We start from the raw sequence: 27,266 nt of genomic DNA, 5'->3' as shown, positions 1-27,266 counted from the left end.
TCTTAGAGAATTTCTCCTAAGAATAGACGGAGGACAGAGATGTATGCTCAGAGATGTTTATTTCATCACTGCTTATAATAGGAAAAAGGGGTAGACAACCAAAGTGTCCAACAGGAAATACTGCTGCATCCATTATACCATGTTTACATAGACCTGTCTGTATTGACTTGGAAGGTTGTCCATAATATATCTACTAAAAGGACATGTACTTTTATGTGTGTGTGTGTGTGTGTAGTCAGCAATATTGATAAGAAGGGGAATCTCCCGTTTTAGAGGAGAGGAAACTATCCAGGCTAGTTAGTAAAACTAGGAAGTGTTAGTAAAAATGAGTCAGTGAATTCAGGGTAACATGTGCCAATCGCCAAGACTGTATGAAGAGAGAGACAAAGTAGGAAAGGAAGCTGCAGGATGTTGACATTGGAGCACCCACTGAGTGGAGGTGAGCGAGGGATGCAGTGGGAGTCTGCCCAGGTGGAGTTTGCACTCATCAGCTTGGGCCCCACTCCTGTTGTCTTGGCAACAGTGCTCCAAGCTGACGACATTAAACAAAAAAAAAAAACTTGAAGTGAGGTAGTTGTAATCAGAGGCAGAGCCCTGTGGTCTTGGTAGCGTCCCACCAGGGGGAAGGGGTTGGAGGGGCAGGTTTTTGAGACTGATCAGCAGTGGGGTCTTGGGGGACAGAATCTGAATGCCGAATAAGAAGGTGAAGTCAGGAATGCACACAGAGAGAGCTCTGGAACCGTCTCACCATCCTTCCTGCCAGTGTGGCCCCGGCACACGATGCCTCACTGGGGCCCAGCAGAGCCAGGCCGCCCGGGGTGGGAGGGACGGGGAGTTGGCCACAATGCAGGGCCCTCTCTGAATTAACTGTTTTGGGCTCCGGCATCACCTCTTGCCCTCCCTGTCTCCCTCCCTCTTTTTTCTATGCCATCTGAGGGGCTGGACCCCACTGGCCAGGGGTTTTGCCTCTTGGGGAACCTGGAACCCCGCTTTGCTTCTCCCCAGTCTCAGGTATCTAGCAGAGAGTGAGATGGCCAGTCTTCACAGCGTCCAGATGTCTGAGGCCCCCTTGCCCCCCGCAGTGCGTGGTCTCTCACTGAGGTGGCCTCCCCAAGGCTTTCCCACCCACCTGACCGCTCTTCCTTTGGACCCTTTTCACAGAAGCAAATGACCAGTCTTGACCCACCTTTCTGAGCCGTTGGTTTGGTGGCCTCAATGGGGTGCAGACCTTTGAGACAGAAAACTTTTTGCTCTTGGGGAAGGAGGAACAATGCCCTTGGGCCATAGTGACCCTGTCACCATTCCCACCGGAGCAGGGACAGGAGAACAGTTTCACCTCTGCCAGGACATCCAGCCACACACACACTGCAGCATTCACTGTGGGTTCTCTGGGTGGGACGAATATGCATGACTCACTTCTTTTTATACCTTAGTATTGATGGCTATTTTAGGATGAACACGTGTTTATATGAATTGTAAAGATCCCTTTTCATTTTGTAAAAAAGAAAAAAATCTCTTCTCAAGGGTGTTGAAATTGGAAACCTATTTCCAGGTACACTGAGTTCTTAGCCTGAGTTCATGGACATCTGCATTGTCTCACATGGTTTCAGGGGTGCTGTGAACCCCGAGAAATCAAATTTAAAAGTAAGTGTATGCAGTCCTTTTTCAGGGCTGAGGATCAGTAGCTCTTATCGGATTCTCAGAGGTAAGGTAGAGGGGATCCAGGCCCTGAGACGGTTAAGGATGTCTGAGGTTCTCTTCATAGCTCTTTTTGGGGACCTGTCTTGAACGTCTCTCTGATTTCTAGTCTCTGTCATGATTTGGAGTCCTTGGTGCTCACAGCGTCTAACCCAAGGGACCCGGTTAGGTCAAGGCCAGTTACCAGTGGTCCCATAGGAGTGTGAGGTTTCCTGGCCCCTCCACGAGTCCGCAGCTGGCCTCAGGCTCAGGTCACGGTGGGTCTCCTGCTCCTGCACTCTGGCCGTCCTGTGGACTTGGGTCTCAGTTGTCAGACGGGGGTCAGGCAGGGAGGAGACAAGAGCTTGCAGACAGCCTAGGACAGGAACGGGGTCCTCAGCCGCACGAGGCCCACCCTGTTGGGGGCTCTGGTGGTGTAGTTCTGGTTTTTATTTGAGAATTACACACATTTTTATGTTCAGTGCAGGCTGGAGACAGAAAGGGCATTCAAGACGCCTTAGTGGATTGAGGAACACAAAGGGAATTGTTGGAATTACCTGTCAGAGCAAATCATTATTCTTTGGCAGGCCAGTGAAGGAGAGAATTCAAGAGCCTTTTGGACTATTGGGAGGAAGAGATCGGAGACATCAGGTGACAGGACTAGGGGTGTTTAACTTATGAGAAGGCACCATCTTGGATAAGCAGAATTATTTAAGGGAGTTGTGGCCCCAGGGCTGACTGAGGACAGACTTGAGTGGCACAAGGAAGAGGTGACTATAGTCCCCTAGGGAGGTGACCAGCCCAGGGCTGAGGTCCCAACAAGCGTGAGGCAGGCTGTGGAGCTAGGAAGGTGAAAAGCAGGTGCTGGGGCCACACGTCGGCCCCACCAGGTTCTTTGCCGGCGCAGTCAGTGGTGAGACCTCTGGGGCAGCTGAGCACAGAGCCGAGGAGACAGAGGTCAGCCAACACTTGCCCACCTGCCCTGGGACGCCTGTGTGTGTGTCCCTGACACCTGTCTGCAACCTGCCAGCGTGTCTGTGTAATCAGAGGAAGAGCTGACAACTAAACAACAGCAGGATAACTAAACAACTAGGGCAGAGATGGCAGGAGGTGCGGGTTCCGAGGTCACCTGACCCCCTGTAAAACTGACTCTTGCACATGGAGAAGTTCTCTCTCCTGAAAAGGGCCTTTATTGGCACAGTGGGCTAGTTGCCAGATCCCATCCCTGGGGCCGTCAGGATAGCAAGGGGAGGGTCCTGGAGGAGGGGCATGACCGCGCCCACCACAGCACAGGATTGGCATGGGAGAGGAGCCACCCACAGAAGGGAAGGAGGGGCGGTGCTCTGACCCAGGCGTGGGCCCACGGTGCTCCATCAAAATCTCCTGTAAAGGCCTGCATACAGCGGGTTCTTCAGGCTAGAGCTGCTGGGAGGAGGCCAGGAAGCAGGTGGATCCTTGTCCTCTGCCCTGGGCCAGAGCCCCCATATGGAGTGAGGAGCTGGAGGCCGTGGGCACCGGCTTAGTGCCCTGGAGGAGAGGCACTGGCCTGTCTTCGCGCAAGTCAGAGTGACTCCCAGGGAGTGAGCTGGCTGCACACACCTGGCTGTAACAGGACCCGCTGACTGTGGGCATCACTGGGCGTCTGGAAGTAACTAAGGGGGCCTGAGGCCCGGGGCCAGACGGGAAGGCGCTCTCTGCCTAGCGGCCTGTGCTAAGCCATGATCTGACCCTGACCCTGGACTCTTTGTTTTTCTCCTTTCCTCTCTTCCGTGGGGCCGTCAATAGAATAAATAAAAATTAAAAGAAGCAAATCATCATTGGATGAAACGTCTCTCTTCAGACATGTTCATAGCGTTGGCTGCTGAGCAGAGACTACCTGATAGGCCGTATTTCACCTGAGGCTCTTCTTTTTTTTTTTTTTATATGAATGCTACTGTGTTGTGTTTTGAATTTAACATTTGGTATAGTTTTGTTTTTTTGTTTTTTTGTTTTTAATATTTATTTATTTATTTGGCTGCACCGGGTCTTTGCTTGTGGCACGCGGGATCCACACTGCCATGTACGAGCTCTTTGTTGCGGCATGCGGGATCTTTTTTGTTTTTATTTGCGGCATGTGGGATCTAGTTCCCTGACCAGGGATGGAACCTGGGCCCCCTGCATTGGGAGCGTGGAGTCTTAACCACTGGACCACTAGGGAAGTCCCCTGAGGCTCTTCTTGAGCACTCCTGTGGTACTTCCCAGTATCTCCTTTATATCCAAGTCATTCCTGTATTATTCTTGCACCTGTACCCCCAAACCAACGACCAGGGTGTGCAGAGGCACCATGACTGAGGGCATTTCCCTCTAAGGACCATACGCCCTTCTGCTCCCTTCTTCTTACTTAATATCTTAACACCATCCCCAACTGGATTGTAAGCTCCTGCAGAAGGGCAGAGACCTTGGTATTTTATTCTCTGAAGAATTCCCAGCAGGTGCTCAATAAATGTTGGATGGCTGGGTGGGAGATGCATAAATACCCGGCCTGGCAGGTCAGCAGGCCTGGCTTACAGGCTGTGGAACTCCAGGCCAGTCCCTTGACCTGCCTCTGCCTGCGGTCCATTGCCTGGCTGATGGTTGCTCTTCCTAGGATGAAGTCCAAGGCTGGAAAAAGCAGTGTGGGCCAGTTGGCTCGAATTCTAGTCACAGCTACAGGGATGTCTGCTAATGAGGCACATGGATCCATTCTCTGTACATTGGGGAGGGTGCGGGTGAGACGGGGAGGGCCTACGTGAAACAGCACCTGATTCTTTTACTCTGTGGTTCTAAGAAGTTTGCTAGTTGCTGTTACGAGTGAGGGGGCCCGAGGAACTGCTTTAGAGCTCATGTTCTCTGCCATTATTTGACATTGAGACCTCATTGGCACCTTTTTATACAAGAAGGTTTATGGATGTGAGGACAGGATGAAAATGACTGTAGGTGAGATGAGCAAGTAAAGCAGACATAAATGGGAGAGACTCATATCCACGGGGTGCCTTATGAAGTGTTCTCTTCTGCTGGGAAATCACACCACAAAGAAATTGCGTGCCCATTGGTGCTGAGTTAATTATCAATTAAAGGCGTCTCCTATTCTGTAATTCATGTTGGCCACAGTAATACTGTGGTCCCAGGGCACTCATCTAGGTTCATGGGGTTTTTTACACCTACATGATGAAACTTGTTATCCTTCCATCTCTTTGCCTGCCCACTGTTCCTTCTGACGCTCCCACAGTCCTTTTTTCTTCTGAGCTGTTGTCATCTGCGTGGGATCAGCAGAGTTCCTAATTGTCCTGAGGGCATCAGAGGAGCTGGGGAGGCCTGCCAGGAGAAGCAGTATCCTGCAGCGCTAGGCCCCAGGTGTGGAGTCTGCTCCCCAGCCCCCGCGTCTGCCCCGCAAGCCCAGGACTCCTAATGGGCAAGTCAGGCGGCAGCCGGGGCAGAGGTGCCTCCAGCCCAGGTCTGCTCCTTTGCAGCCAACCTTTCCCCGGATCCCTGCGCATCAGCCCTGGTGGGACCAACTGGACCGGGCGTCAGTGGTACCTAGAGCCAGCTTGCTGCCTCTTGTCTGCTGTGTTTGTCCTCCCTCATCCTCCTCTCCTCTTCCCCGTGTTGCCAGCTTCATTTCTGCCTTTCAGTCCCAGCTTGGGTGTCTTCTCGAGGAAACCTGCTTGGACGATCCCCACCCCCAGGGCTGGTCAGGTGACTGCTTTCCCTTAGTGTTCCCACATGAGGATTCAAGAAGGTATTTCACCAGAAGCATGGAGCACAGTGCCTGGCTCAGGGCAGACGTTTAATTCAACAAGTATTTATGGAGGGCCTTCCCTGTGCTGGTTGCTGGGGGAATATAAACTTGAAAGAGACATAGTTCTGGCCCTCTGGACATTTGGGTTGGCGAGTTGATAACCTGTGGACACTTCTGCTTACATGTACTGTAGTGTGAGCTAGGAGAGCAGCAAGAACCAGGTGGGCTCATAGAAGGGGGATGTCCAAACTACTTGGGGATTCGGGGTGGGCTTCCTGGAGGAGGTGACCCCTGGGATGAGTTACGGAGTTGGCCAGATCTGGGAAACAGAGGTTGGGGTGAGGTTAGAGGTATAAGCAAGGGGAGGGAAACATCCTGAAAAGCATCCTGTGGGAGTGGGGGCAGCTCTGAGCAGTTCAGTACAATGAGAACAAGGTAGGGGAGGGGACGCAGGGAGATGGAGCTGGGGAGACGTCTCACCCCATGGCCTCTATGCATCAGAACTTCCCCTGATTGTCTGGTATCTGGAGGACCCTTCAAAGGACCCCACATGGACTGATGCTGTGTCCTGGTGACTCAGGAAGGTGCAAAACAGTGGAAGGTAATCTCAACAGCTAGTGGGCGAGGCTGACAGGCCCAGATGCCAGAGGAAGCAGCAGATAAAAACTTTCTGGATGGAAGGTTTCTTTACCTGTGGCTTTCAAACCATTGCTTCCTTGAGTTGTGGGTGGTTCCTATCTTAGTCTGTTGGGCTGCTGAATAAAAATACCGTAAACTGGCTGGCTTATAAACAACAGAAGTTTATTTCTCACAGTCCTCAAGACTGGGAAGTCTAAGCTCAAAGCACTGGCAGATTTGGTGTCTAGTGAGAGCCCACTTCCTAGAAGGCATCTTTTTGCTGTAACCTCACATGGCAGAAATGGGGGTGGGGGAGATCTTTGGGGTCTCTTTTATAAGGGCACTAATCCCATTTGTGAGGGCTCCACCCTCTTGACCATATCACTCCCAAAGGCCTCACCTCCAAATACCATCACCTTGGCGGTTAGGATTCAACATGTGAATCTGGAGGGACATAAACATTCAGCTTATAGCAGTTCCCAGGCGGCAGCCCCAACAAGCCTAACCCCGTGTGCTCTCAGATAAGCCAGCAAACTGTGGGGACTCTGGGACGTGCAGGGACCCATGCCCCTCTGTCCCTGTGTCACTCATATTGTCTCCTTAGCTTCGCTTTTCCCTGGCCCAGACTCAAAGGGAGTGTGCCCTGAGGCATGGCCAAGGGGCCAGAACCTGGTACCACTTTATAACAGAGCAGAGTCAAGGATTGAGGGGTGCCGCACAGCCGGAAGGGCTGGGTCATTAACAGACTGCCTTAGGACATCTACTTTTCATCATTCTCTTGATCTGGCACAAATCCTCCCATGGTAAATGACCTCTGGACACCGGAGCTATGTATTAGCGGTTCTGGGCCCTTCTAGCTGTTAGGAAGAAAGTGGCTCTAGGACCAATCAAAGGGCTAATTTGAGTTGGTGAAGGGCCAACTCTAGCTCTGTGGTTGTTGTTTTATCATAAGTAATGAATGAAAATATGCTTATTGAAAAAAAAGTATATCTAGACATTATAGAAATATACATATATTTCTATACCTATAGAATATATATAACATATGCTTGTTGTAAATCCATATCTACATATGTATGCGTGTGGATTTGTAAAACAATATAGACAGTTACAGAAAAACAAGTGAAAATACTTCTTCGCACCCCATTCTACCCATTCCCCAAAGGCATTGTGATGGATGTCCTTGTAGACATTTTTCTGTTCATTTACGTAATAAGAGTGTATATTACATAATATTCATAACATTTATGGTTAATTTTTTCTTTCCACAAAAAGACTTACATAAATATCCAGTGACTTGGTTTATTCATTTCATTTATCTTTGATCCTTTTCCATTCTTTTTAACTGTGGCAGAATATTCCACTGTGGATGTAACATTCTGTTCTGCTGATGAAAGATATTTAGGTCATTTCCCTTTTTTTGTTGTTGTTATTAACAGCGCTGCAGTGAATCTCTTTGGCCATACGTCTTGGTGATGGGAATTGATATCTTTGTCGAATAGATTCCAAGAGGTAGAATAATGGGGTCATGGATAAAGCACATGTAACATTTTAGTGGCAACTGCCAAATACTCCTTCCGCAAAGTCCTTCCAGTTTCCTCTCTCACCTGCAGTATATGGAAATGTAGGTTTCACACCCTTGCCAGTACTGATATTATTGTTAAAATGTGAATTTTTAGTCTGGTGGGGTGGGGGTGAATCACGTCCTATTGTTTTATTTTATATTTCTTCAAGTATGTATAATGTTGAACATTTTTTCATGTGTTTATTGCCACTGGTATTTATTTTTCTATAATTAGCCTGCTTATATCCTTTATTGATTGTAGGAGATCTGCGCACTTTGGATATTAATAATTTGTAATATATGTTGCAAATATTTTCCTCTCAGTGGATTGCTTATCTTTTACTTTTGTTTATAACATCTGTTTGCCAAAGGGAAGTTTTAAATATTTACAGAAGAATTTGTAGGAGTAGCTAGGGAATTTAAGTGGATTTAGACTGGTGATTGGGCCCTGTTTTAGCTATTGTTCAAATGTATGCATATATATTATATGATGACTAATAAGCCTTTTAGAAGTTAAATGATTCATGGGCACACATATTTCCGTGTATTTCCTCAGTTGGCGATGCTAAACATCCAACTATTATTATGTGGGGAGTTCCAAATTGGGAACTCTTAGAAAGACTGGGGACCGCTGACCCAGAAGATGGACTTACAACTGCTTATAAATAATTGATAAAGTGTATGGACCAGGACTCATTTCGTTGAAAGTAACAGAAACCCAACTCAAACTAGCTGAAATAAGAAGACGACTTTCTCGACTTACAGAACTGGAACGTCTAATGGACACTTTAACCACATCTGGACCCAGGGGCTCAAAGGGTGGATGTCCTCAGGTCTTCCTTCCTCTTTCTCTCTGATAACTCTCTTCATTTGTTGGTCTGGCTTATCTCTACTTAACCTCATTTTCTTCCACTGCAGAGGCTGCCCATGAGCCACAGATGGCTGGGGCAGCCCCAGGTTTCCATTCTTAGAGATCAGCGTCCAGGAGAAAAGGAGCCCCTTTCCCCGTGTCTGTAGTGTACCTCTCTCAAGGCGGCAGGACGATGTGATTGACAGTTCAACCCAACCACATGCGGGGGGAGGAGTGGTTCACCAACAGAAAGAGCAGTAGATGAACAAACAGAACAGACTGCAGGGCCCACCCGTGATATCCAGCAGACAGTGGGGGAGAACCTGGTCTGGAGGCAGAGGGGTGAACTGGAGATGGCTTTCCATCCACCATGTACACCTTGGGCAGCTGCCTCAACCTCCCCTTGGATCCCTGGCTCTCTGCTCTGTAAAATGGTCTCTTGAGGATTAATGAGCGGTTGCCTGTGCTTGGGCTCAAGGGCCCACAAAGTGCAAAGCAGATGATATTAAATGAGATACGTCAGACACCTGTCTAGCACTTTGTAGGCACTCAGTAGGTGATGGTTTTCCTCCTTAGTATTTACCAGAATTCAGAGGGTGTTCAGAACGAAGTAATCGGGTTGCATGAAGTTAGTGTGTAAGTTCTTCCTTTACCACCACGGGTGAGGCCCCCTCTCTCTGGGGAACCCACCTGGTGTTGCATAGATAATTATTGATAAGGAAAGGATAATGGCATTGAGAGAAAGAGGCAGGGCTTGGAGGGGGCTCAAGAAACAGCTGAAGCTGACTTTTTGCTACATTGAAGTCCAGCCTAATTCTGAGGGAGTCGGTAGTTACGGCGAAAATCCAGCTGCCCTCTGGGCCCGTCTAGCTGGCCTGTGCACCCTATCCCCTAACTCCCGCCCCCCGCCCAGGACCACGTGTGTCGTGACCTGCTTTGCTTTCTCTGTAGTCCACCTGATCCCAGTGTCGGCAGCTAAGAATGGAGTGACTAGCAAGAATCGAAAGAGGATCATGCCTGACCCGGTGACGGAGCCCCCCGTGATGGACCCCGTTTACGAAGCCCTTTTGTACTGCAACATTCCACGTGTGGCCGAGCGCAGCATGGAAGGTAGGCCTGGCTGCGCTGCCCAACGTGGTACCATCTTCAGGCAGCATCTAAGGAGCTAGACGGCTAGGGCCCAAATCTTGCAGTTGCCACTAGGCTGTGTCCTTGAATGAGTTTCCAGGTCTTAGTTTCCTTGTCTGTAAAATGGGCATAGCTAGCAGTCCCTACTCACAGGGCTGCTGGGAGGATTAAGTGACCTCCTTGAGCAGCACGAGGCTCATGATTAGCCCTCCACAAATGTTTGCCATCATCCTGATTATCAGTGAGACAGCAGTGGGATGGAAAGGTGGCCTTGGCTGGCGCTAGGGTGTCATCCTCAGCTAGCTCCTTTCCCGGGCGGGCTCTCTCCGGGCTTAGGACCACAGCATGCCCTGCTGGTGTCTTGAAGTGAAAGTGTAGGAAAATGTGATTTCTGTGTTGAGCTTTGCTTTTTTGAAAGTGTATCAAAGAATCATGTTGAATATTTATCTGTTTGTGCCCTGCTGTGTTTTACAAGAGGCAGATTTAAAGCAGAAGTCATTGTTTCCGGTACTTCTGTGGGCCTCCCCTAGTCTGTGGATGTGCGTGAGGCTGCATGAATAGTCTTCTTTTTTGCTTTACAATGTTGTGTTAGTTTCTGCTTTATAACAAAGTGAATCAGCTATACGTATACATATATCCCCATATCCCCTCCCTCTTGCGTCTCCCTCCCACCCTCCCTATCCCACCCCTCTAGGTGGTCACAAAGCACCGAGCTGATCTCCCTGTGCTATGCTGCTGCTTCCCACTAGCTATCTAGTTTACATTTGGTAGTGTATATATGTCAGTGCCACTCTCTCACTTCGTCCCAGCTTACCCTTCCCCCTCCCCGTGTCCTCAAGTCCATTCTCTACGTCTGCATCTTTATTCCTGTCCTGCCCCTACGTTCTTCATGACCATTTTTTTTTTTTTTAGATTCCATATATATGTGTTAGCATACGGTATTTGTTTTTCTCTTTCTGACTTACTTCACTCTGTATGACAGTCTCTAGGTCCATCCACTTCACTACAAATAGCTCAATTTCGTTCCTTTTTATGGCTGAGTAGTATTCCATTGTGTATATGTGCCACATCTTCTTTATCCATTACATGAATTGTCCTGCCCACGTTTCACTGGAGGTCAGGTGTGACCTTCACCCCCGCCACACCCCAGAGCCTCCCCGTGACTTCCAGGGGGCTGGGGCGTAGCCAGCCCTCTCATGTTCCTCTGCCCTGTGAGGCTAGTGAGAGGCCTCCCACCCAGCACAGCACCCTTCCACCATGGTCTGCGAGGTCCAAGGCATGGACATCTCCTGGGTGATAACCAGACAGTGTGCTTCTCTCTCGCAGGTCACGCCCCGCATCATTTTAAGCTGGTCTCAGTGCATGTGTTCATTCGACACGGGGACAGGTACCCACTGTATGTCATTCCCAAAACGAAGCGCCCAGAAATTGACTGCACTCTGGTGGCTAACAGGTAAATTGCAGTTTTCCTAAAAATCATTTTCAAGAATCTGTTGCCTCTGTTGAAATCAAAAGGCTGACTGGAGAATTACAGAATCGGGGAGTGGCCTACACTCATCCAGTGAGTACTGTTTGCCAGGAGTCTGATCTTCAGAACAATCCTGCAGGTGAATCCCATTTCACAGTTGAGAGGACAGAGGCCCAGAGAGGTGAGAACACCTGTCTAAGGCCACACAGCAGATAAACTGAGATCTGAGCCCAGGCCAGCCTGCTCTCTGCAGTCTCCCACCCTGCTGTTCTTCAGTTTGAGGAACAGCTGGGACACGGGGTGCAGTGAGCACTGGGTTAGGAGTCCTCGGACCCTGGCGTGCCCGTTTCATTGAGGGGAGCAGATCCGTCCCTTAGGCTCTCTGAGCCTCAGCCTTCTGTCTCTAAAATGGGGATGACGCTGCTGCCCGGACAGGGATGGGGTGAGGAATAAGTGGGATGGTAAGGACGATGCACATTACCAGCTGCAAAGCCACAACCGGAAGACATTTACTTCAACCTTTTCATTCTTCACCGGAGTAGAGACAGCCTGCCCTCGGTTGAGAGCCCTTACGATGAAAAAATACTTGAAAAGAGAGTAGAAATTGTGCATGTGGACATGGCGTGGCTCTAAAATGAGAGGCACAGTTAGCAATAAAGTGATGGGCCAGGCCTCAGCAAATGTGTCAGGGGACGCGTAACCTCCCAAGCAGCATTTACTGAATGAGGAGAGGAGGCGGGGGAAGTGCTCGGTGGGGATGACATTCTTCTGATGGAACGCCTGGGGTGCCAGCCTGGCCCGGGCAGCGCCAGCCTGGTGGAGCCATGGGTTGCCTCCTTGCAGCCAGGGCTGTCCCTTCACGGTGGACGGCAGTGTGGACCCGGGAATTCCAGGTTAACCCTTTGCATCTCAGCCTTCTTATTGTCTAATACCAAGGGGAAGATGGAGTGAACCATTTTATGTAAAAACATCACGAAATGCCACGTGACTCTAGGCTTTCATTTCCTGCTGGAGGCCACGAACCTCGCAGCCCGGGGATTTACGTCTTCTTTTCTGTGTTCAGCAAGTACGGATGCATGTCCTTGTGTCCCATGGGCTGGGAAACACCCTGGATGGAGTCCAGCCCGTGTCAGAGCACCAGGCAGTCCCTGGCTTTCTTCCTCGTCTCTAGCCCTCTGTGCTGGCCTTTCTGCTGGGACCCTCGGCCCCTGCCAACCACTGCCTGCCAGCCCCTCACCCTTCAGGCCTTTGCACCTGCCGTTTGGCTTGCTGGCCCCCTTCCAAAGCTCCTTCGAGGCCCCCTGAGATGGTACGCCTTCTAGGAGACCTCTCCCAGTGCATTAGCTGGGATTCTCTGCTTGTATCAGACACTGCCACCGCCTCACTCAACCTGAAAAAGGGGGACGTATGGGAAGAATCTCAGAACAAAATACTTAATGACCAGACCTTAACTGGCTTAGGACTAGGCAAGGGTGGAGGCCACTTGCTGTGCTGGGTATTAACCCTTTAGTTTCTGGGCTGGAGCACCCAGGGTGGCGGGAGGACACAGGGGGCGCAGCTGGGAGGGGTGGCTTTGCTCCTTCGGGCGCAGCGGAGTGTCGGTGTGTTAACAACTGGCACAGTCCTGCCGTTGTACAGGACTTTGAACAGCCCAGGGACAGGCGGGCCACTAGGCCGCTGAGCTGGCCGGACCCAGAGCAGCCTCAAGGGCTTTGTGGGAGGTGCCACGCTTCAGCCGGCAGCTCGCAGCTTCTGCTCCCCTCTCTCTGGCTGGGCTTCAGGTTCCCGGGCGTGAGAATGGGTCTGCCCCCAGGCCAGTCAGCTGTTGCTGGAGAGGTCCCCGCGAGGCCTCTGAGGGCCACCTGGCTGTTCCCAGGGAAGGGCCCCGTGGACAGGGCCGCCGGGCGGCGTGCAGGCCTCCAGTGGGCGTGCTGGTGCTCTACGACTTGTCCTCCCAGCATCGTTGTCTGTGCTCTGCCCGCACCACTGGCCCCTCAGGGCACTGGGTCTTATTCCTTCCATATCACTGGTGCCCAGCCCGAGCCTGGCATGTAATAGTTGTTGGACTGGGTTGGTTGCAGAATGAATTCAGGAGCCCAATGAGAATCACAGGTCATCATTGCCTATCATGTATCTATCGTAGGAGATTAGAGTCTTGACCATGAAATCCTCTGAGGCCATTGTCACCGGTTTGATGTAGGGCAAATCCCTTCATCTCTCTGAGCCTCAGTATTCTGTCCGAGAGCGTGCGGATAGTAATATGGTAAGTCCCCTGCATACAAACAAGTTCCATTCTGAGAACGCGTTTGTAAGTCCAGTTTGTTGTAAGTCCAACAGAGTTAGCCGAGGTACCCAGCTTTTATAGATGACACCAGACACGTGAACTAACTTACGTGATTGGACATGTGAACGTATGTTCGCATCTTTGAAAGCTTTGAAGGTTCGTATGTAGGGGACTCATCTCACCTCCCTAAAACATCCTTGTGAAGTCTACTAAGGTGATGGAGTAAAGTGCTGAGCCTGGTCCCCACTGAGCGCTTGAGAAATGGTGTTTCATTTACCAAAGCAGCCTGGAATCTCCCAGGCCCGGCCTCTTTTCCTCTCTGAGTGGTCCTGGTCACAGGGCCAGGTCGGGTCCCGGGGCCCCTCGTTCTGCCACAGCCCTGACGGGGCCACTTCTGGAGCTCCCACCTGAGAGGTGCAGTTCCTGGGGACCAGCTGCCCCAGCTGCCTCTGCCTCATTTCCCCTGGCCTTGGTCTTTTGGTCTAGTTCTATTTCATACAAGTACATTCTGTATTTTTAGGAGCTACTTTCAATCCTTTATAGAAAGTGGGTGGAGTATGCATGTTTAATTAATTAATGGCATTTAATGAATTCCATCTTTTATAACAATAAAAGTTGACTTGTCATTATAAACACACGTTTAGTGTAAGAGTGAGCAGGGCTCCCAGCTAAGGGGACCCACGCTGGGCCTCCGAATCCCCTGGGACTGTGGGATCTGGGTCACCAGCTGTGCCTGCTGCCTTCCCAGGTGCCAGTTCGGCTTCACGAATTATTAATTTTCATGGCCTCCTCAAAGGCGGAGCGTCCTGAATTGTGCCCATTACTCCCGTCTGGTGAAGGACACTGGGCTGGCGGCGGGCACGCAGTGAGCTGAATCAGCAGGAGCCGGACACCCCAGTGTTTCCCTTCATAAGGACACCTTCCACGACTCTCAGAGTCTTTGTAGTGGAAGCTGCCTCTTCGTGAGTAGTCGTGGGGCTCAGGAACATTGTCTGGCTGGCAGGTAGAGGTTGACTTGAGAGTTGAGCATGTAGATGGCAGCCGAAGCTGTGAACTTGAACGGTATCACATACAGAACCTCTGGAGGGAGGTAAGGGCCCAAAACAGAGCCCTATAAGAGCACCAGCCAGTTACAGCACAGAGAGAAAGGAGGGTCCCAGGAGGAGATGGAGAAGTTGCAGCAGGAAGGAGGCAGGAGAGTGATGTTATGAGAGCTGAGGAAGCAGAGCTTCAGGAAGGGGGAGGGGGTGGGTAGTCACGTCAAACAGAGCAGAAAGGTCCAGAAAGCTAAAGACTGAGAAGAGTATATTAAGCTTATCTTTTTAGAGTTTCATTTTATTAATAATATAAAATAATAAATTCTTTAATTAGCATAAATTGTAAAAATCCGTGCTATGAACTTATTATGGTTTCTAGTCATATAAGCTTTTTTGAATTGTGTTTTCTGGTAACAGTGTCACTGGTCTTATACCTCTTCTCTGCTTGTCTTAATGATCTGTACAAAACTCAGTAATTGCTCAGATTATGGCTAAAGCACAATAAATTTTCTTGCAGGTGTGTAGATGAGCCTTGGGGTTCCATGTATGTTTTGTGGCATAAATAGGTGTGAAAAATGCATATAAAAATGTAAACAAGACCTCTGAAGTGAATGGTTTGAAGGCTTAAGATGGTAGCACTGCTGGTTCTTTCCATTTTCAATATGAAAATAGATTTCCAATGAGAATACAGTAACGTGGGTTTTTCCTGAAGAAAAATTCATCATCACAGATATAATCATTTCTGTGTTGGTCAGGGTAAGGCTAGGCTGCATGCTGTTATAATAAAGAGAACCAAGGGGGAATTCCCTGGTGGTCCAGTGGTTAGGACTCGGCGTTTTCACTGCTGTGGGCCTGGATTCAATCCCTGGTCCGTGAACCATAAGCCGCGTGGTGCGCCCAAAAAATAAAAAAGAGGACCAAGAATGCATTGCCTTAGATAATAGAAGTTTATCTCCTGCATGAAGGTCTGAGATGAGTGTTCCAGGTTGTATAACTTGGCTTTACCTGGTCATTCAGGGCCCCAGGTTCCTTCCAGGTTGTTGCTCCCACCGTGCCCTAGGCATGTCTACGTGACTGAACCTGGGTTGCTGCAGTGCCTGAATAGTGGCCAGAAGGAAGGAAGAGAGTGTGAAGGGGGCACGCCCGTGATCTGAAAGCCTAAACACAGATTGGCATACATCCTTCCATTCCACTGGAGAATACTTAGTCACGTGGCTCTACCTGACCACTAGGACTTCAGAAATGGGCTCTAACCAAGTTCCCAAGAAGAGGAGAATAGATTTTAGTATATAGCTGTTAAAGAAAAACCAGAGCCAGAGAACAGATAAAGTAGTAAAAACAGATCTTATTCAGGAGTTAATGCGGAAGGGTAGAACTGGACTCAGTTCTGAATACAGCACGGACAAGTGGGGTTTTATAGCCGAGGAGCAGGGTGTGGGTCAGTGGATGGGGAATTACTGTGAGGAGACATCAGGGGTCAGGGGGTTCTGGCTAAACTGACTCCACAGGATTCTTGCTGAAGGCAGACCAGGGTGATCAGATACCACTGGGGGTGAGGAATTTGATCATGTATCAAGGGTGATCAGATATCAAAAGTGGGAGATTCTGGCTAAACAGACTTAGCAGGATTTTTGCTGAAAATGGGCAATGCAAAGACAGATATAAATCCAAAGAACATGAAAGTCCGGAGGTCAAGGCTTGGTTGGGAAGAGGGTTCGGAGGAGACTAAAATTTGGTCAAAGAGAGTCTGTTACAAGTAACAGTCTCACTCACAACAGCCTTTATTTTTAATATTTCCATCAAAATCTGGATACTTTAATAAACACTATGGGAACTTGCCATATTCATTGCTACAGATTAAGAAGGCTTGGACTTTTCTTGAAGCATTGAAGGTTGGGGCACTTCCCAGTTGAAATCATTTCTGTGTGCTTCTGAGGTATTTACCGTGTGCTGGGTACCCTCTCCGCTGCAGGGTTGGAGCAGTAGATGCGGTAGGCAGGACTAATCTCAGGTGGCTTTGGCTGTGGCAGCTTGAAGTGGGAATCTCAGTTGCCTGACCAGGGATCGAACCCAGACCACAGTGCTGCCCTGGCTCTTGTCTGCTTTGAAGAAAGAATTCAGCAAAGAGACAGAAAGTAGTGAGGCAAGTAAAGTGTTTATTAGGAGAGAAGATACGTGCGGAGAAAGCATGGGCGGGCTCAGAGAGAGAGAAGGAGAGAGCCGTGGGCTTTTGGGGTGGGTTAAATCACTTATAGGGAGGCAGTTCTGGGTTTCCAATCATCTTGCTTTGTCTGGCTTTGAGTCCATATCTGGTCTGGCTCAGGGCCCTACCCTGGGTGCACGTGCATCTTTTAGCCAAGATGGACTCAGGCACTAGGTTCCCTGAGAAGTTGACAGAACATATTATGGTCTAGCACCCCCTCCCCTGAGGATCCTTTCTGTGCATGTGTAGCTTGGGGGTCTCCTTGACCTCAAGAATGAGAAATATGTGGTCTCTTTGTCTTTTATCCAAGCAGGACTCAGCTCCTCCTTGCTCCCGCCATTATCTTTATCTTGGAGTATCTGTCCACAGGGGACAGATTCTAGCTGCTCAGCCTGGAACCCATCTATCTCCTGCCTCAGGATCTGGTCATTCAGATCCAGGACAGGCCCAGGGACTGAGGTTACCTGATCCTATTCCTGATTAAAAGTCTTTTGTTATTCTCTTACGTAAGTGAAGTTTTTCTTCCATGAATCGTCATCTTTCCATATCAAAAACAAGTTTCCATGAATACAGTTAGATATTAATGCATCATTAATGAGTCAGATTCCCTGAAAACTTTCAGTAGTGAAATTTCATTTCTAAAGCTGGTAGCAAAGCTTTTCTTAGATCCTCAGACATCACCAACCTGAAATAATGGCCTGGAGCAGAACATTTGACTCCTGTTGATGGATAGCCTTTGTTTATGTGGATTTGTTCTGGCAGCCTCATTATCAGTCTGGACATTTTATTTCCCAGTTTGCAAATATTTATGTGTTTTAGCCTCAGGGAAAATAACACATTCTCTGTTTTTATGGAAAGCCATAATGCCCTATAGCTATCCAGGGTGATTTATTAGACTATATACTGTATATCAGGATTAGCATTCTCTAATTTTAAAACGTATTTCTGGAATGGATTTTTTTTTAGCTTTATGTTTTTGAAAGATAAACCCATTTTGGCAGCCATTGTAAAAGCACTGCCAGAGTAAATTAGGCTTTCAGACAGCAGGGGTCTGCCATTAAACAATTTATCTTTGCTTCTTTTCGTGCTGATTTAGTTTAGTTGGGAACTACTCTATCTGTCCACCTCTGTTCAGCTGTAAAGTGTATAAACGTTCATAGGCCATTTCATTATTTAAAGAAAAGGTGTGTATACTCATAGGTTATCTCATTATTCAGAGAAATTGCGTATATATTCATAGGTCATTTCATTATTCAGGGAAATTGTGTATTAGTGACTAGAACAATAAATCTTGATTTACCATGTGTACTACATGGCAGAAATATAAATAATGTCAGATCTCATAAATAACCTGGTGTGTTTTTTTTTCCACTATTCATCCCTACCCCACATGCAATGAGATACCATATGTGCAAAATGCATAGTGAGCTGTAGAGATCTGGGTTATCTTAATCAGTTAATTTTCTTCACAGGAGATTTTCCAGAGGTCACATAGGTTAAGGATTAAGGGTTACCCCAGTGAAGGTCGGGATGCATTTTCTAGGAGGAAGAGGCAGCATGTGGAAAGTCTTGGAAGCATGAAAGAACAGGTGTGCAGGGCCCACAGAAGGCAGATGCTGTGTATGGCCAGAGCGCAGCATTAGGGAGCCCTGGGCCTCAAAGTGAGGCAGGGCCAGAGTAGACTGACGGCTGTGCGTGGCTTCTTGGGAAGGTGGCACCGTGGAAGAGCGGTGACAGTCGGGCTTGCCTTCTACGTCGACCTCACTGGCTGTGGAGGAGGCAAGATTAGACTGCAGGCAGGCCAAGGAGGAGCCCATGCCATCCAGACAGAAGCTGACTGAGGCAGACCCTGCTCAGGGATGCAGGGATACAGGAGAGGGGGCGCAGGGGAGGGAGAAATCGAGGAGGACCCCCAGCCTCGGCTTGGCTGCCTCGGGTCGGGGGGTTGGTGGCCTCCGGGAGGGGGAGACAGGAGTGGTGCAGGCCTGGGGAACCGGGCGGATGAGGTCAGCGCTGACTCCCACGGTGCTGAGGATGATGGGCACTTGGGTGGAGGGCGGGGTCTCGGGCTGGCCTTACGGAGTGGGGATTTTATGCGTAGGTGGCAGCGGGCAGGTAATCGTGAAACTGGAATGTACTATTATTGTGGGTGAGAAAGGGCTTGGCTCACTTGGGATCCTGCTTGCTGAGGCTGAAATCGCCACGGACGGTTCTGGAGCACGCTAACCACTAACTCTCTCTGTGTTGCCTCTTTAGGAAACCGTATCACCCTAAACTGGAGGCTTTCGTGAGTCACATGTCCAAAGGATCCGGAGCCTCTTTCGAAAGCCCGTTGCACTCCCTGCCTCTTTACCCCAGTCACCAGCTGTGTGAGATGGGAGAGCTCACGCAGACAGGTATGTGGGGCTGCCCCTCCCCTACTCAGTCTCCCACCCGCTCCTGGATTTGGCGGACGCGTGTATCGGGGCCTCCTGGGAAAGACGCTGTGGGCGCAGGGGTGAGTAGGGCCAGCACCTCAAGCAGCTGTGTGCCCACCAGGTTATCTAATTCAACGTGTGATTTCTAAATATTAAAAATAACCTTTTTTCTTATTACAAAAACCATATATGTTCATGGAAGAGAAAGCAGGAAAGACAATTAAGCAAAAGGAAGAAAATTTAAAGCACTCACAATCCCACCAAAGAAATTAATAATCTTTCTTCCTGTGTTTATATCTGCATGCACTCGTGGGCACACGCGCACACACACACACGCACACACGCTCGTTCTCACAGGTGGTATCTTCCTAAACACTGTTTTGTAACCTACTTTTTTACTTAACAATATATTAAGATCATCTTTCCCTATCAATAAATGTTCATCAACGTCATTTCTGACAGCTGCATATTATTCCACTGTGAATGGACCATGATTTATGTAAGCAGTCCCATGTTCTTAGCTACTTCAGACAAAGCAGCTGAAAGGTTTTAATGCACCAGATCTCAGGGAGACACGCATATGGCAGAGCCCCACTGAGCATGGAGTTTGTCTGGCTTGTGTGTTCCTCACGGAAGCCCATCTCTCCCTCTGCAGCCCTGTTCGAAACGTTGTGCAGCCAGTTCACTGTCAGCGTAGGTTGGTGATTTAACGGTGGGGTCACCTTTGTCGGTACGAGAAGGAACTGGTGGTCCCCTAAGAGGTTCCAGCTTCCTACTTCTTCAGTCTGGGACCTTAAAGGACTTTTGCGTGGTCACCAGCCTTTCTGGAGGAATCAAGGCGACCAATTGGCCACGTTCTGTTTCTTGATCCACCAGCATCTTAGGACCTCAGCTTTGATGGAAGGAAGGTCTCTGTCCTGTACTTGGCCCTGTTGGTTTCCCCATTACTGGGGATACTGAGTGACAGAGTGGGGTGAGCTGAAGTCTCTGGAGGACTAGCCTTGAATAAGGAGTTTTGTCAAAAGCTTTTGCTAATTAGTTCACGTGCACAAGCTCTGCAGTAGTTTAAATATTTATTTATTTTATTTTTGGCTGTGTTGGGTCTTCTGTGCGAGGGCTTTCTCTAGTTGTGGCAAGCGGGGGCCACTCTTCATGGCGGTGCGCGGGCCTCTCACCATCGCGGCCTCTCTTGTTGCGGAGCACAGGCTCCAGACGCGCAGGCTCAGTAGCTGTGGCTCGCGGGCGTAGTTGCTCCGCGGCATGTGGGATCTTCCCAGACCAGGGCTCGAACCCGTGTCCTCCGCATTGGCAGGCAGATTCTCAACCACTGCGCCACCAGGGAAGCCCCTCTGCATTAGTTTAAAACAGGAGTTCTCTGCCTACCAGATCCAGCGCCCCCTTTTATTAACAAGGGTTTTGTGGTGCTCCCTGAACTATCCTGAACTGAAATTCGAATATAACTTTTCTATATACATAATTTTAGAAAACAGTTATATCAGGCACTCTAATTGTAATATGAAGTAGAAACAACAGGAAACTAATTTATTATATAACTCTGTATATCTCAATATAAATGCCTGAGCGCACCTTTGTTAGAAAATAGGATGAAATAATCAGTTGCTTGCACTTCAGTGTAGATGGGTGTGTGTGACAGCTACAAATGCAGACCGATCAAGGGATGCGTATTGGTGACTCTGCTACCCCGTGTCAGGACATGATTTTTTTGACAAGTTGTGATCAGAACAAAAGACAGGTGTCCCTTAATTTATATTGCATTTCTGGAAAATTCAGTGGATGTTAATGTTATGCAAAAATGGTTTTGTGTTTATAGACACAAAAAACCAGATTTGAGATTGAAGTATTTAAACAGGGTTTTCACATGAGGGAATGTCTTGTACATTCAAAAGTTACGTGGGGGCTTCCTGGTGGTGCAGTGGTTGAGAACCTGCCTGCCAATGCAGGGGACACGGGTTCGAGCCCTGGTCTGGGAGGATCCCACATGCCGCGGAGCGGCTGGGCCCGTGAGCCACAATTGCTGAGCCTGCGCGTCTGGAGCTTGTGCTCCGCAACAAGAGAGGCCGCGATGGTGAGAGGCCCGCGCACCGCGATGAAGAGTGGCCCACGCTTGCCGCAACTAGAGAAGGCCCTCGCACGGAAACGAAGACCCAACGCAGCCATAAAAAAAAAATAATAATAATTAATTAATTAAAAAAAAAAATCCTAGCTTTAAAAAAAAAAAAAAAAAAGGTACGTGGAACAGAAAACAGTTCCTTGTGAAGACTGTCTGGCCCTTGGCCCCCACCCACTAGGGGTCAGGAACGTGCCTTCCCATATTATTGTGACAGACCAAACCCTCCCTGAGGACAGAACCGTGCTTGCCTAGAACCACTGATTGCAAGTAATAGAAACCAACTCAAGCGAAAAAAGGACATTTATTATAAAGATTCAGGGTGACTCACAGACTCTTAAGGGCAAGAATATGACCAGACCTCCAGAGACTGGTGCCAGCAATAAGGAAGCTGTCTGTCCCTGCCTCTATGGTTTTGCTGTGTGTCTGTCAACAGAGACAGTCCTAGCCACGTGTAGAGATGAATTTACATGTTCAAGTTCCTGAGGGAATCTTAATGGGGTCCTTGAGGGTCAGTGTCCGTCAGCTGGTTAGGAAGTCAGGGTAATTGCATCGAGCAGCTATTCATTCTAACCTTTCTTCTCCATTGACCTATGATCATCATCGTTTTCTGAATTAGTATTACCCCAGAAATCATTTTTGCGGTTGTTTGCTCCTATTCCCTCGTTCTCGTTTAGTGGTCACTTTTATCTTCTATTTGAAATTTCACATCGCTGTTAGAATCATCATTTGTAAGTGGCACACTTTGGGCACCCCACAGGAGCTGTGTAAGATGCGACTGATCATTAGTGCCTACTCTGTCCCAGATGCTTTGGCAGCTGCCGCATGTAGGGGAGGGGGGGGCGGTGGCCGCATAACTAAGATGCTGTCCTAAAGGAACCTGCAGCTGCAGTGGTACAGCGCATGGAGACCCCTGAGGGTGTTGCTGCGAGTCGCAGGCTCTTACAGAATAAACACGGGTTTTGGAGTAGACAGACCTGTGAAACGGGGCTCATAACATCTTCCCGACAGAGCTGGTGGCAAGCTGCAGTAGACAGCATGTGTAAAGCGCCTAGCACGGTGCTAGCATATGCTAGGCTCAGTGAACGCAGCTGTTGCCTTAGCGGTCCAGCGGCCTGTGCGAACAGGAGGGAATGATTAATTTTGGACCTCTGGGGAGCGGGGGAGGAGGAGGGAGACAGAGAAGGTAGTATTGGAGCCAGGATGAGGATTTCACTGGGAAGAGAAAGGGAAGGGCGTGAACAGAGTCATGAAGATGCAGGTTGTGTTTGGAGAGAAGGAGAAGCCCCGAATGGGTAGTGTTTCTGCAGGAACGTGTAGGGAGGAGGTGCTGTGAGCAGGGACTAAAGAGCACAAGGTTGGGCCGCGACAGGGGCTGGAGTTCTGCTCGGCCACGTCTTAACTGTGAATGGCTTGGGCCTCAGTTTCCTCATCTGTAAAATAAGGAAAAGGGGGATAATAATAATATGCCTTCTTTGCTGGGTTTTTGTGAGGATTAAAGGAGAAAGGTTGGCACACAGTAAGTGCGCCAACCTTAATGTACATAGCCTCAGAATACAGGGTAGGTCCAGAGGGGAACGGGAGCAGACACAGATTCTGGATGTTTTTTTTTTCAAGATACTATACTGTGGTATAGTTCCTGTGTGTAGTTTGAAACTATAACAACTAAAAGGTAAACTTAAAATTCACGCTCCTACCCATGTTCCACCTCCCCCCCATTTCTGAGCCCCCATCATCCCCAGGTAACCATTGTGCATCCTTGCAAAATTTTTCTATGCAAAACACAGGCAGCTGCCAATACACGTTCTTATTTTCCCCTCATTTTTATTTAAAAGCAGCATAATAAACATACTGTTCTGCAGTTTGCTTTTTTTTTCCCCCAAATATTCTGAGTATCTGGGAGATCATTCCAGATCCATACAGAGACAGTGTCCTTGCTGATGAGCAGGTAAAGCCCTAGCAGGATTGGGCAGAATGTACCCAGAAGGTGAGCAGAGAGCCTTCAGCTGGGAGAGTAGGGAGGATGGTGTGAAGGAGGGAACGTCCCTGAAGTGGGGGGACTAGGCAGCCAGCAAGTGACTTGTTCTCCTTGCATGACAGATTTCCATGAACTCCTCAGGCACACTGAGGAATGATTTGTCCCAGGGCAGGAGGGAGAAAGCTCTCCTTAGGCCCCTGCCAATTACCTCCTAGACGTCCACCAGTGCGATGGTTCCTACCCTCTGAGCCCCGCCAGTCACAACCCTCCTCCAGGGGAGGGACCCAGTCAAAAGGGAGGGATCAAGGCAGATGAATGGTCCTTGTGCTTCCCAGAAAGGCGTGGGTCCAGAGGACAGGGCCCCACTCTGCTCGCCCCTTTGTGGATAACCCTGAGGGGCTCCCTCTGCGCGCTGACGTGAGCCCGTTCTCGGGGCTTCCACGCAGTGGGGGCCAGGCTCGAGGATGTCACCGTTCGCTGTCTAAAGCATTCCAGAGTTGCACGGGCCTCGACTCCCCGTGCTGTTCCTTTTGCTAAGCTGGTGGTGAGGCAAGCGGGTGGCACTCTTGTGTTTCAGGGGTTGTGCAGCATCTGCAGAATGGCCAGCTGCTGAGGGACATCTATCTGAAGAAACACAAACTCCTGCCCCATGACTGGTCCACAAAGCAGCTTCACTTGGAGACCACTGGCAAAAGCCGGACGCTGCAGAGTGGGCTGGCTCTGCTTTATGGCTTTCTCCCAGATTTTGACTGGAAGAAGATTTATTTCCGGCACCAGCCCAGCGCTCTGTTCTGCTCTGGGAACTGCTATTGCCCGCTGAGGAACCAGTACCTGGAAAAGGAGCAGCGTCGGCAGTACCTGCTGCGTCTGAAAAACAGGCAGCTGGAGAGGACCTACGAGGAGATGGCCAGGATCGTGGACGCGCCCACCAAGCAGCTCCGGGCTGCCAACCCCATAGACGCCATGCTCTGCCTCTTCTGCCACAACGTCAGCTTCCCCTGCACCAGGAACGGCTGTGTTAACATGGAGCACTTCAAGGTGATCAAGAGGCATCAGATAGAGGACGAGAGAGAGAGGCAGGAGAAGAAACTGTATCTGGGCTATGCGCTCCTGGGCGCCCACCCCATCCTGAACCAGACCGTGGGCCGCATGCGGCGCGCGGCGGAGGGCCGGAAGGAGGAGCTCTTTGCTCTCTCCTCTGCTCACGACGTCACTCTGGCCCCGATTCTCAGTGCCTTGGGCCTTACCGAAGCCAGGTTCCCGAGGTTCGCGGCCAGGTTGATCTTTGAGCTCTGGCAAGACAGGGAGAAGCCCGGCGAGCACTCCGTCCGGATTCTCTACGACGGTGTCGACGTCACGTTCCACACCTCGTTCTGCCAGGATCACCACAGGCGGTCTCCCAAGCCCATGTGCCCCCTCGAAAACTTCGTCCGCTTTGTCAAAAGGGACATGTTCGTGGCCCTGGGTAGTGGTAGCACTAATTATTATGATGCGTGTCACAGGGAAGGATCCTAAAAGGTACGTGGTGTGGCGCTAACAGAATCTATGCCAATACAGAGGGATGGCAAAGGTCCACTTCTAGTTCTTTTGGTTGCTAAGGGTACAAGGTGATTTCTAAAGGCCGGAAATCATGCTTGGGGGCCACATAGATTTAGGGTTGAACAGTGAGTATGTTGCTGTAATTGGGTACGTGAGTTACTTGGTACACAATGGCCAGTTCACAGAGAAAGGAAGGTACTTTATCATAGCCAGACTTTGCTTAGGATGCTAGAATAACACTTCAGTATCCAAAACTGCCAATCCACATGTGTGTTCTTTTGATCTGCCTTGGTACTGTATGATGGAACCAGCAAACCTCAGCCAGAAGTTTCTTAATCTGGGACAATCTTACCTTGTCCTTGTTCAGTGAACAATTTCCTGAAGTGATTTATCTAAAATAGGGGTAGGCAGACTTTTTCTGTAAAGGGCCAAATAGTAAATATTGTAGACATTGTGGACCAAAAGGCCACATATAGCGTCTGTCACAGCTACTCGATTCTGCTCTTGTAACTTGAAAGCAGCGACAGACAGCGCGTGAATGAATAAGCATGGCTGTGTTCATAGGCCGCACAGAACAGGCGGTGGGCCAGGTGTGGCCCGAGGGCTGTAGTTTGCTGACCCCTGTTCTAAAAGCCAGGCTCTACTACAATTGCACTTCCAGCACTTTGCGAGAGAACCAGTTGAATACCCAGAATTATTCAGTGGTGCCTCCAGTAACTTCTGCTAGAAACACAGAATCTGTGTCTGTATCCGACATTATAACAAAACTTGAGGGGAAATAAACATTGAATCAAAATGAATCATAGAAAAATTATTAGAATAATACTTGATGTTCATGATGATTATGGTATAAGATAGTTTTGAGTATGTCTTAAATATTTGTCTGCTGTAGTCTATTTGCTGTACATGCTGAAATTTTTGTATTCCATTTAGTATTTTTATAGTCTAGGAAAATATTTTCTAAGACCAGTTTTAGATGTGCTCTGATTCCTATGAAATATTCAATTTACTGTATCTGCCTGGTGGTTAGAAGGGAGCCAGAAGCTGAATTCAGGCACTTTCTTCCAATAAAACCAATTATGGCTCATTGCCTTCGACAAGCAGTAGAATTGGATCGACTTTTAAACCATTTTCGTGTTTCAAATGGTAAATTCGAATTGATTTTTAAATAAGTTTTTGGAAGAACTTTGTTACTAGATAGTTAAATAATCTTTATAAGGTATTTTATATATTAGAAGCAATTATAATTAAATCTGTGATTTCTGACTAAAATGGTGCTAGTTCTGTGCGAAGAAATATAAAGTGAGATTCCCTGATGTCGCTGGTATTCCAGCCTTTTCTCTTTGTTTTTTGTCCAGTGTTGCATTTGAGTACATCCGTTTCTATTAATAAATTTTTGAAGATTACTCGTACACACAACTCATGGTTTGTACCTGTAAGTCACTCTATTTCCTTTCAAGTGAGTTCATATGTTTTTTTAATTTATCTTTTTTTTTAATAAATAAAAACATTTTAAATTAGAAAGCTCTACAGCAGGGGTCCCCAACCCCCAGGCCACAGACCGCAGCCTGTTAGGACCCGGGCCGCACAGCAGGAGGTGAGCGGCAGGCAGGGGAGCGAAGCTTCATCTGTATTTACAGCCGCTCCCCATCGCTCGCATTACCGCCTGAACCATTCCCCGTCCCCCCACCCTGTCCGTGGAAAAACTGTCTTCCACGAAACCAGTCCCTGGTGCTAAAAAGCTTGGGGACCGCTGCGCTACAGTACACGTGGGTAAGGGAGGGCCAGGCCCCAGCCTAGTGTGGCCAGCCGCAGGCCAAGCTGGGCCCTCAGGGGTGACGGGAAGGGACAGCAGTCCTGCACTGGGCCACAGAGGGGCTGCAGCTTCCTTCTCTGACAGCAGCATCAGGGCTCGGTGGCCGAGAGGATGTGTCACAGCTGGTGGCCTTGGACTGGGTGAAAATGTATCCCCAGAGCTTCTTTTATTGCTGAAAATTGTGTGTTATCCTCTCTTGAGTATTTAAAGCCTAAGCAGGGTTTTTTTGTTGTTGTACCCACTCACAATCTATCTGAATCAGCACTGCTAAACACAGCTTGAAGATTTAAAAATAAAGGTGAATCAGAAGATGTTTTAAAAATCAGTTCACAACATCTGTTGGTAAAGGTGGATATTTTGCATACGAGCCAACATTAAAAGTGTAGATAGAGGTTTTGCCTCCCAAGACATTGGGTATGCGTGGCATTGAAGTATCCTCCTCAATATCAACTTCTGAGACATTTCATTTCCATAAACAAACACTGAGCACCCAGGTGAGGTTCCCTTTAACAATATGTATTAGATATATTTCTCATTAAGTTGTTTCCCATAACAGTATATCTATCTTGGAGAGTTCCACATTGAGAGAGGGTGGTGGGGCGGGGGAGGGGGGAGAGAGAGAGAAAGGGGGGAGAGAGAGACGGGGGGGGGGAGAGGGGAGAAGAGAGAGGGGGAGAGAGAGGGGGAGAGAGGGAGGAGAGAGACGAAGGAGGGGGGAGGGGGAGAGAGATGGGGAAGGGGAGAGAGGGAGGAGTGACGAAGGCGAGGGGGGAGGGGGAGAGAGAGGGCGAGAGGGGGAGAG

General features: G+C 48.9%; 1 protein-coding gene across 13 annotated transcripts in view; it reads left to right on the top strand.

Annotated features, from left to right (window-relative positions):
• PXYLP1 (2-phosphoxylose phosphatase 1) overlaps positions 1-26,067 on the top strand; it is a 70,619-nt gene extending 44,552 nt beyond the window's left edge. For all 13 annotated transcript variants that reach the window (XM_059920207.1, XM_059920208.1, XM_059920213.1 and 10 more), the window contains 4 exons: positions 9,418-9,576; positions 10,921-11,047; positions 18,843-18,982; positions 23,687-26,067. In XM_059920207.1, the coding sequence (XP_059776190.1) occupies positions 9,418-9,576; positions 10,921-11,047; positions 18,843-18,982; positions 23,687-24,624 (1,364 nt within the window). In that variant the 3' untranslated portion in view covers positions 24,625-26,067. The remainder of the gene's footprint in view (positions 1-9,417; positions 9,577-10,920; positions 11,048-18,842; positions 18,983-23,686) is intronic.
• Positions 26,068-27,266: the final 1,199 nt, after the last annotated feature.

This window comes from Balaenoptera ricei, chromosome 4 (genome assembly GCF_028023285.1).
Source record: "Balaenoptera ricei isolate mBalRic1 chromosome 4, mBalRic1.hap2, whole genome shotgun sequence".
NCBI classification, from domain to species: Eukaryota; Metazoa; Chordata; class Mammalia; order Artiodactyla; family Balaenopteridae; genus Balaenoptera; species Balaenoptera ricei.
The sequence above is the reverse complement of the archived record's forward strand: the minus strand, read 5'-3'. Positions and strand labels throughout refer to the sequence as shown.